A 10,475-nucleotide genomic window follows, 5' to 3' on the forward strand; every position below is an offset into this window, starting at 1 on the left:
GGATTTTTTGGGGATTTTTGGGGGATTTTTTGGGGATTTTTTGGGGATTTTTGGGGATTTTTGGGGGATTTTTTGAGGGATTTTTTGGGCATTTTTGGGGGATTTTTTGTGGATTTTTGGATGATTTTTTGGGGGATTTTTTCAGGATTTTTTTAGGGGATTTTGAGGACGAGTCCCAGATTTTTGGGGGATTTTTTCAGGGTAGAATCCTGCGATTTCTTCCGGGTTTTTTGGGGTAGAATCCTGATATTTTGGGGCATTTTTGGGGGATTTTTGTGGGATTTATTGGGATTTTTTTTTATATTTTGGGGATTTTTTGGGGATTTTTTGGGGGATTTTTGGGGATTTTTGGGATATTTTTGGGGGAATTTTTTGGGGATTTTTGGGTGATTTTTTGGGCTTTTTTCAGGATTTTTTTAGGGGATTTTGAGGACGTGTCCCAGATTTTTAGGGGATTTTTGGGGGATTTTTTGGGGATTTTTTGGGGATTTTTGGGGGATTTTTGGGGGATTTTTTCAGGGTAGAATCCTGATATTTTGGGGCATTTTTGGGGTATTTTTTTGGGGTTTTTTGGTGTTCCTGACCCACCCTTGATGCGCTCTCCCTTGCTGAGGCTGAGCTCGCCCTCGCCCTGCGCCTGGTACGGTCTCACAGCCAGGAAGGTTCTCCCGGGCACGGCTGAGTAAAGTTTCCTCTTCACCCCCCGGGAGCCCAGGGTGCCCCCTGGGGTCCCCCCCGGGCCGGGGTCTCGGCTGAGGCCGCTGGAGCTGGGGGGGAACAGGGGGGGAGCGGTGAGACCCCCACCCAAAATGCAAATTTGGGGTCCCAGAGTCACAAATTGGGGTCCCTGAGTCCCAAATTGGGGTCTCAGAGCCCCAAATTGGGGTCCCAGACCCAGGGACCCCCACCCAAAATGCAAATTTGGGGTCCCAGAGTCACAAATTGGGGTCCCAGAGTCACAAATTGGGGTCTCACAGTCCCAAATTCGGGTTCCTGAGACCCAAAATGGGTCTTACACCCCGAAACCCCCACCCAAAATGCAAATTTGGGGTCCCAGAGTCCCAATTTGAGGTTCCTGGGACCCAAAATGGGTCCTAGACCCCGAAACCCCCACCCAAAATGCAAATTTGGGGTCCCAGAGTCACAAATTGGGGTTCCTGAGACCCAAAATGGGTCCTGGGGTCCCAATTTGGGGTCCTGGACCCAGAGACCCCCACCCAAACCCCCAAATTTGGGGTCCCAGACTCTGGGTTTGGGGTCCCAGACCCTTAAATTGAGGTCCAAAATTCCCAAATTGGGGCTCCCGAGACCCAAAATGGATCCTGGGGTCCCAATTTGGGGTCCTGGACCCAGGGACCCCCACCCAAAATGCAAATTTGGGGTCCCAGAGTCTCCAATTTGGGTTCAGAATCCTTAAATTGGGGTCCCAGACCCTTAAATTGGGGTCTCAGAGCCACAAATTTGGGGTCCCTGAGTCCCAAATTGGGGTTCCTGAGACCCAAAATGGGTCCTGGGGTCCCGATTTGGGGTCCTGGGGTCTCAATTTGGGGTCCTGGATAGAGAGACCCCCACCCAAACCCCCAAATTTGGGGTCCCAGAGTCCCAATTTGAGGTTCCTGAGACCCAAAATGGGTCCTAGACCCCGAGACCCCCACCCAAAATGCAAATTTGGGGTCCCAGAGTCTCCAATTTGGGTTCAGAATCCTTAAATTGGGGTCCCAGACCCTTAAATTGGGGTCTCAGAGCCTCAAATTTGGGGTTCTCGAGTCCCAAATTGGGGCTCCTGAGACCCAAAATGAGTCCTGGGGTCCCAAATTGGGGTCTCAGAGTCCCAAATTGGGGTTCCTGACACCCAAATTGGGGTCCCAGACCCAGGGACCCCCACCCAACCCCCAAATTTGGAGTTCCAGATTCCAGATTTGGGGTTCCTGAGTCCCAAATTGGGGTTCAGGAGACCCAAAATGGGTCCTGGGGTCCCGATTTGGGGTCCTGGACCCAGAGACCCCCACCCAAACCCCCAAATTTGGGGTCCCAGACTCTGGATTTGGGGTCCCAGAGTCCCAATTTGAGGTTCCTGAGACCCAAAATGGATCCTAGACCCCGAGACCCCCACTCAAAATGCAAATTTGGGGTCCCAGAGTCCCAAATTGGGGTCCCAGAGTCACAAATTGGGGTCCCACAGTCACATATTGGGGTTCCTGAGACCCAAATTGGGGTCCCAGACCCAGGGACCCCCACCCAACCCCCAAATTTGGAGTTCCAGATTCCAAATTTGAGGTTCCTGAGACCCAAATTGGGGTCCTGGAGACCCAAAACGGGTCCTGGGGTCTCAATTTGGGGTCCTGAACCCAGAGACCCCCACCCAAACCCCAAATTTGGCCCCAGAGTCTCAAATTTGGGTCCTAGACCCATAAATTGGGGGTCTCAGAGTCCCAAATTGGGGTCCCAGACCCAGGGACCCCCACCCAAACCCCAAATTTGGAGTTCCAGATTCCAGATTTGGGGTTCCTGAGTCCCAAATTGGGGTCCCAGAGTCCCAAATTGGGGTCTCAGAGAACCAAATTGGGGTCCCAGAGTCCCAAATTGGGGTCTCAGAGTCCCAATTGGAGTCCAGAGACCCCCACTCAAAACCCTGGGGCTCCTCCAGGTGCCTTTTCCAGGGGTCCTAAGCCCCCAAATCCCCCCCAGATCCCCCTCAAATCCCCCCAAACCCACTCCAGACCCCCAAAATCCATTCTGGACCCCCCCAAATCCATTCTAGACCCTCCTAAACCCCCCCAAAATCCCCCCTCAGGTACCTGGGCCTGCCCCGTGGGACAGGGACCGGACCCGAGCCCCTCCAAACACCCCCAAATCCCCCAAAAACCCCCCAAAACCCCTCAAAAATCCACTCTGGACCCCCAAAAATCCCCCCTCAGTTACCCCGGGGCTCCTCCAGATGCCCCCCCCTCATACCTGGACCATCCTCGGGCCTTCTCTGGGTTCCATTGCAAGGGGTCCCAATCCCCCAAAATCCTCCCAAATCCACTCTGGACCCCTCAAAACCTGCTCAAATCCATCCAAATCCCCCCAAAACCACCCCAAACACCCCCCAAAATCGCCCCCAAAAGCCCAAAATCTCCCCTCAGGTACCTGGGCCTCCCTCGGGACGGGGACCGGGCCCGAGCCCCAAAATCCCACCCAAACCCCATAAGAACCCCTCAAATCCCACCCCAGACCACCCAAATCCACTTTGGACCCCCCAAAACCTGCTCAAACCCCCCCAAAACCACCCCAAACACCCCCCAAAATCGCCCCCAAAAGCCCAAAATCTCCCCTCAGGTACCTGGGCCTCCCTCAGGACGGGGAGCAGGCCCGAGCCCCAAAATCCCACCCAAACCCCCCAAACCCCATCAGAATCCCCAAATCCCACCCCAGACCCCGCCAAATCCCCCCAAATCCACTCTGGACCCCCCAAAATCCCTTCCAGACCCCCCAAATTTCCCCCTCAGGTACGTGGGCCTGCCCTGGGGCTGCCTCCAGGTGCCTTTTCCAGGGGTCCCACTCCCCAAAATACACTCCAGACTCCCCTAAATCTCCCAAAATCCTCCCAAATCCACTCTGGACCCCCCCAAAACCTGCTCAAAACCCCCAAATCCCCCCAAAACCACCCCAAACCCCCCAAAACCGCCCCCAAAACCCCAAAATCTCCCCTCAGGTACCTGGGCCTCCCTCAGGACGGGGAGCAGACCCGAGCCCCAAAATCCCACCCAAACCCCCAAAACCCCATCAGAATCCCTCAAATCCCACCCCAGACCCCGCCAAATCCCCCCAAATCCACTCTGGACACCCCAAAATCCACTCAGGACACCCCCAAATCCCCCCTCAGGTACCTGCGCCTGCCCCGGGGCTGCCTCTGGGTGCCTTTTCCAGGGGTCCCACTCCCAAAATACACTCCAGAGTCCCCTAAATCTCCCAAAATCCTCCCAAATCCACTCTGGACCCCCCCAAAACCTGCTCAAACCCCCCAAAACCACCCCAAACACCCCCCAAATCGCCCCAAAAGCCCAAAATCTCCCCTCAGGTACCTGGGCCTCCCTCGGGACGGGGAGCAGGCCCGAGCCCCAAAATCCCACCCAAACCCCATCAGAACCCCTCAAATCCCACCCCAGACCCCCCAAATCCACTCTGGACCCCTCAAAACCTGCTCAAACCCCCCAAATCCCCCCAAAACCACCCCAAACACTCCCCAAAATCGCCCCCAAAATCCCCCCTCAGGTACGTGGGCCTGCCCCGGGGCTGCCTCCGGGTGCCTTTTCCAGGGGTCCCACTCCCCAAATACACTCCAGACTCCCCTAAATCTCCCAAAATCCCACCAAATCCACTCTGGACCCCCAAAACCTACTCAAACCCCCAAAACCACCCCAAACACCCCCAAAACCCCAAAATCTCCCCTCAGGTACCTGGGCCTCCCTCAGGACGGGGAGCGGGCCCGAGCCCCAAAATCCCACCCAAACCACCCCAAACCCCATCAGAATCCCCCAAATCCCACCCCAAATCCTCTCAAATCTACTCTGGACCCCCCAAAACCTGCTCAAACCCCCCAAATCCCCCTCAAAACCAGCCCAAACACCCCCAAAATCGCCCCCAAAACCCCAAAATCTCCCCTCAGGTACCTGGGCCTCCCTCAGGACAGGGAGCGGGCCCGAGCCCCAAAATCCCACCCAAATGCCATCAGAACCCCTCAAATCCCACCCCACACCCCGCCAAATCCCCCCAAATCCACTCTGGATCCTCCCAAAATCCCTTCCAGACCCCCCAAATTTCCCCCTCAGGTACCTGGGCCTGCCCTGGGGCTCCTCCGCGGCTCCTCCGGGTGCCTTTTCCAGGGGTCCCACTCCCCAAAATACATTCCAGACTCCCCAAAATCTCCCAAAATCCCCCAAATCCACTCTGGACCCCCCAAAATCCATTCTGGACCCCCTCCAAATCCCGTGTCCCGGTACCTGGGCCTGCCCCGGGGCTGCCTCCGCGGCTCCTCCGGGTGCCTCCCTCAGGACGGGGAGCGGGCCCAAGCCCCAAAATCCCACCCAAACCTCCCCAAACCCATCAGAATCCCTCAAATCCCACCCCAGACCACCCAAACCCCATCAGAACCCCTCAAATCCCACCCCAGACCACCCAAATCCACTCTGGACCGCCCCCAGTCCATTCTAGACCCCCTAAACCCTCCCCCAAATTCCCCTCAGGTACCTGGGCCTGCCCCGGGGCTGCCTCCGCGGCTCCTCCGGGTGCCGGCCCGGGACGGGGACCGAGCCCGAGCCCCCCGGGGGGAGCTGGAGCTCCGCAGGGTCCGAGCCCCCCAATTTCCCCCAAATCCACTCTGGACTCCCCCAAATCTACTCCAAACCCCCACAAATCCATTCTGGACCCCCCAAATCCCGTGTCCCGGTACCTGGGCCTGCCCCGGGGCTGCCTCCGCGGCTCCTCCGGGTGCCTCCCTCGGGACGGGGAGCGGGCCCGAGCCCCAAAATCCCACCCAAACCACCCCAAACCCCATCAGAACCCCTCAAATCCCACCCCAGACCACCCAAATCCCCTCAAATCCACTCTGGACCCCCCCCCAATTCATTCTAGACCCCCTAAACCCTCCCCCAAATCCCCCCTCAGGTACGTGGGCCTGCCCCGGGGCTCCTGCGCGGCTCCTCCAGATGCCTTTTCCAGGGGTCCCACTCCCCAAAATACACTCCAGACTCCCCTAAATCTCCCAAAATCCCCCCAAATCCACTCTGGACCCCCCAAAATCCATTCTGGACCCCCTCCAAATTCTCCCTCAGGTACCTGGGCCTGTCCCGGGGCTCCTCCGCGGCTCCTCCGGGTGCCTCCCTCGGGACGGGGAGCGAGCCCGAGCCCCCCGTGGGGAGCCGGAGCTGCGCAGGGTCCGAGCCCCCAAATCCCCCCAAAACCCATCAGAACCCCTAAAATCCCACCCCAGACCCTGCCAAATCCCCCCAAATCCACTCTGGACTCCCTGAAATCACTCCCAGGTGCCCCCTCCTCATACCTGGGCCTGCCCCGGGGCTGCCTCCGAGGCTCCTCCGGGTGCCGGCCCCGGGATGGGGACCGAGCCCGAGCCCCCCGGGGGGAGCTGGAGCTGCGCAGGGTCCGAGCCCCCCAAATCCCCTCAGAACTCCCCCAAACCTACTCCAAACCCCCACAAATCCACTCAGGGCCCCCACAAATCCCGTGTCCCGTACCTGGGCCTGCCGCGGGGCTGCCTCCGCGGCTCCTCCGGGTGCCGGCCCCGGGACGGGGACCGAGCCCGAGCCCCCCGGGGGGAGCTGGAGCTGCGCAGGGTCCCCGAAGGGGGTCTGGGGGCCGGGGGGGCTCCGGGGGGACCCCTCAGGACCCACTCGGGCAGGGCCCCCCCCCCGGTGTCGCTGTTGGCCCTGAGGAGGCGCTGGGGGGGCAGGAGCGGCCCTCGGAGCGGCTCCCGGCGGCGGCCCGCGAACTGAGGGCTCTCCTGGAACGGAACTGGGGGGAAAATTGGGGATTTTTGGGGGTTTTGGAGGATTTTGGTGAATCTTGGGGGAATTTCAGGGGTTTGGGGATGATTTGGGGGGGGGTTTAGGGGCCATTTTGGGGGGACAAGAGCGGCCCTCGGAGCAACTCCCGGCGGCGGCCCGCGAACTGCGGGCTCTCCTGGAACGGAACTGGGGGGGAAATTGGGGAATTTTGGGGGTTTTGGAGGATTTTGAGGGGAATTGGAGGGGATTTGGGGTGGTTTTGGGCAGGTTTGAAGGGGTTTTAGGGGCCATTTGGGGGGGGGGGGCAAGAGCGGCCCTCGGTGCGGCTCCTGGCGGCGGCCCGCGAACTGCGGGCTCTCCTGGAACGGAACTGGGGAGAAAATTGGGGATTTTGAGGGGATTTTGGAGGATTTTGGTGAATTTGGGGGAAATTTGAGGGATTTGGGGTGGCTTGGGGGGTTTTAGGGGGTTTAGGGGCCATTTGGGGGGGGGCAGGAGCGGCCCTCGGAGCAACTCCCGGCGGCGGCCCGCGAACTGAGGGCTCTCCTGGAACGGAACTGGGGGGAAAATTGGGATTTTTGGGGAATTTTAGGGAAATTTGAGGGGTTTGGGGATGATCTGGGGTGGTTTGGGGAGGATTTAGGGGGTTTTAGGGGCCATTTGGGGGGACAAGAGCGGCCCTCGGAGCGGCTCCCGGCGGCGGCCCGCGAACTGAGGGCTCTCCTGGAACGGAACTGAGGCAAGATTTGGGGGAGATTTGGGGATTTTGGTGAATTTTGGGGAAATTTGAGGGGTTTCGGGATGATCTGGGGTGGTTTGGGGAGGATTTAGGGGGTTTTAGGGGCCATTTTGGGGGGGGCAGGAGTGGCCCTCGGAGCGGCTCCCGGCGGCGGCCCGCGAACTGCGGGCTCTCCTGGAACGGAACTGGGGGGAAAATTGGGGAATTTTGGGGGTTTTGGAGGATTTTGAGGGGAATTGGAGAGGATTTGGGGTGGTTTTGGGCAGGTTTGAAGGGGTTTTAGGGGCCATTTGGGGGGGGGGGGGGGGGCAGGAGCGGCCCTCGGTGCGGCTCCTGGTGGCGGCCCGCGAACTGCGGGCTCTCCTGGAACGGAACTGGGGAGAAAATTGGGGATTTTGAGGGGATTTTGGAGGATTTTGGTGAATTTGGGGGAAATTTGAGGGATTTGGGGTGGCTTGGGGGGGTTTTAGGGGGTTTAGGGGCCATTTTGGGGGGACAAGAGCGGCCCTCGGAGCGGCTCCCGGCGGCGGCCCGCGAACTGAGGGCTCTCCTGGAACGGAACTGGGGGGAAAATTGGGATTTTTGGGGAATTTTAGGGAAATTTGAGGGGTTTGGGGATGATTTGGGGTGGCTTGGGGAGGATTTAGGGGGTTTTAGGGGCCATTTTGGGGGGGCAGGAGCGGCCCGCGGAGCGGCTCCTGGCGGCGGCCCGCGAACTGAGGGCTCTCCTGGAACGGAACTGGGGGGAAAATTGGGATTTTGAGGGGGTTTTGGAGGATTTTGGTGAATTTGGGGGAAATTTGAGGGATTTGGGGGGGTTTTAGGGGGTTTTAGGGGCCATTTGGGGGGACAAGAGCGGCCCTCGGAGCGGCTCCCGGCGGCGGCCCGCGAACTGCGGGCTCTCCTGGAACGGAACTGGGGGGAAAATTGGGGATTTTGAGGGGGTTTTTTGGAGGATTTTGGGGAATTTGAGGGTTTGGGGATGATTTGGGGTGGTTTGGGGAGGATTTAGGGGTTTTAGGGGCCATTTTGGGGGGCGCAGGAGCGGCCCGCGGAGCGGCTCCCGACGGCGGCCCGCGAACTGAGGGCTCTCCTGGAACGGAACTGGGGGGAAAATGGGGGATTTTGAGGGGTTTTGGAGGATTTTGGGGGATTTTGGTGGAATTCGAGGGGTTTGGGGATGATTTGGGGTGGCTTGGGGAGGATTTAGGGGGTTTTAGGGGCCATTTTGGGGGGGGCAGGAGCGGCCCGCGGAGCGGCTCCCGGCGGCGGCCCGCGAACTGAGGGCTCTCCTGGAACGGAACTGGGGGGAAAATTGGGGATTTTTGGGGAATTTTGGGGAAATTTGAGGGGTTTGGGGATGATTTCAGGGGGTTTGGGAGTGTTTGAGGGGGATTTTGAGGGCGTTCAGGGGGGATTTGGGTGGATTTTGGGGGGAGGGCATTGGGGGGAAGGAAGGGACAGAACACCCCAAGTTCCTCCCATGGCCCCCAATGTCCCCAGTGATGTCCCCAATGTCCCCAATCCCTCCAATGTGACCACAATGTCCCCAGTGTCCCCTTGCTGTCCTCAGTGTCCCCTCAGTGTTCCCAGTGTCCCCAGTGATGTCCCCAGTGTCCCCAATGTCCCCAAAGTGTCCCCAAAGTGTCCCCTCAGTGTCCCCACTGTCCCCTCGCTGTCCCCAGTGTCCCCAATTCCCCCAATGTCCCCAATGTCCCCCAGTGTCCCCAATGTCCCCAATCCCTCCAATGACCCTAATGTCCCCAGTGTCCCCAATGTCCCCAATGTCCCCAGTGTCCCCCCAGTGTCCCCCCAGTGTCCCCTCGCTGTCCCCAATGTCCCGTGTCCCCTCGATGTCCCTAATGTCCCCAATGTCCCCAGTGTCCCCCCAGTGTCCCCAATGTCCCCAGTGTCCCCTCGCTGTCCCCAGTGTCCCCAATGTCCCCACTGTCCCCTCGCTGTCCCCAATGTCCCCAGTGTCCCCAATGTCCCCCCAGTGTCCCCAGGGCTCACCCACGTCGCTGTCCCGGTGGTTCTTGATGAGCTCCCCCAGCTCAAAGTTCCCGGCGATGACGGCCACCTGTGAGGGGACATTGGGGACAGCGGGGACATTGGGGACAGTGGGGACAGCGGGGACATTGGGGACATTGGGGACAGAGACGGAGATAGACAGGACAGCGGGGGACATTGGGGACAGATGGGACAATGGGGACATTGGGGGACATTGGGGACAGTGGGGACATTGGGGACAGAGACAAAGATAGACAGGACCGCGGGGGACATTGGGGACAGCAGTGGACATTGGGGACAGGAAGGTGATAGCAGGGGACAATGGGGACAGGGACAATGGGGACAGTGAGGACAGGAGGGGACATTGGGGACAATGGGAGGGTTGGGGACATTGGGGACATTGAGGACAATGGAGACATTGAGGACAGGAGGGGACGTGGCGGATGAGAGGGGACAGTGGGAACAATGAGGACAGTGGGGACAGGGAGGGGACAATGGGGACAGGGAGGGGACAGTGAGGACAGAGAGGGGACAATGGCAACAGTGGGGACAGTGGGGACAGGGAGGGGACAGTGGGGACAGAGAGGGGACAATGGCAACAGTGGGGACAGGGAGGGGACAGTGGGGACAGAGAGGACAGGGAGGGGACAGTGGGGACAGAGAGGGGACAATGGGGACAGGGAGGGGACAGGTCCAGGGACAGCAGGGGACAGGAAGGGACGGGGATGGGGATAAAAAGGGGACACAGGGACAAAGATGGGACACTCACATGGGGGGGGTCACCCCCTCCGCAGTGCCCCCAGTGTCCCCAGGGTGTGTCCCCAGTGTCCCCAGTGATGTCCCCAGTGTCCCCAATGATGTCCCCAATGTCCCCAGTGTCCCCAGTGATGTCCCCAATGATGTCCCCAATGATGTCCCCAGTGTCCCCAATGATGTCCCCAATGATGTCCCCAATGTCCCCGGTGTCCCCAGTGTCACCTGGAACGGGGTCTGCCCGCTGTTGTTCTTCACCTCCTTGTTGGCCCCTCGGTACAGGAGGATCCGGGCACAGCTCTCCTGGGAGGGGACACCAATGTCACCGAATGTCACCAAATGGCGCCAAATGGCACCAAATGGCACTGAATGGCATCAAATGGCACTGAATGGCACCAAATGGCACCAACATGGCAGCAATGTGTCATCGATGTGGCACCAATGTGGCACCAAGGTCCCCAATCCCC

At 59.4% G+C, this 10,475-nt stretch overlaps 1 protein-coding gene across 1 annotated transcript; it reads right to left on the reverse strand.

Annotated features, from left to right (window-relative positions):
- Positions 1-543: 543 nt before the first annotated feature.
- Positions 544-10,311, reverse strand: LOC135442162 (SH3 and multiple ankyrin repeat domains protein 1-like; the record flags this gene model as incomplete). Its single annotated transcript, XM_064701704.1, has 4 exons — positions 544-767; positions 6,237-6,513; positions 9,259-9,325; positions 10,234-10,311. Coding segments are annotated over 4 exons (646 nt in total), but the record flags the coding sequence as incomplete, so codon positions are not given.
- Positions 10,312-10,475: the final 164 nt, after the last annotated feature.

Source organism: Zonotrichia leucophrys, unplaced genomic scaffold, assembly GCF_028769735.1.
Source record: "Zonotrichia leucophrys gambelii isolate GWCS_2022_RI unplaced genomic scaffold, RI_Zleu_2.0 Scaffold_1519_10475, whole genome shotgun sequence".
Classification (NCBI taxonomy): Eukaryota; Metazoa; Chordata; class Aves; order Passeriformes; family Passerellidae; genus Zonotrichia; species Zonotrichia leucophrys.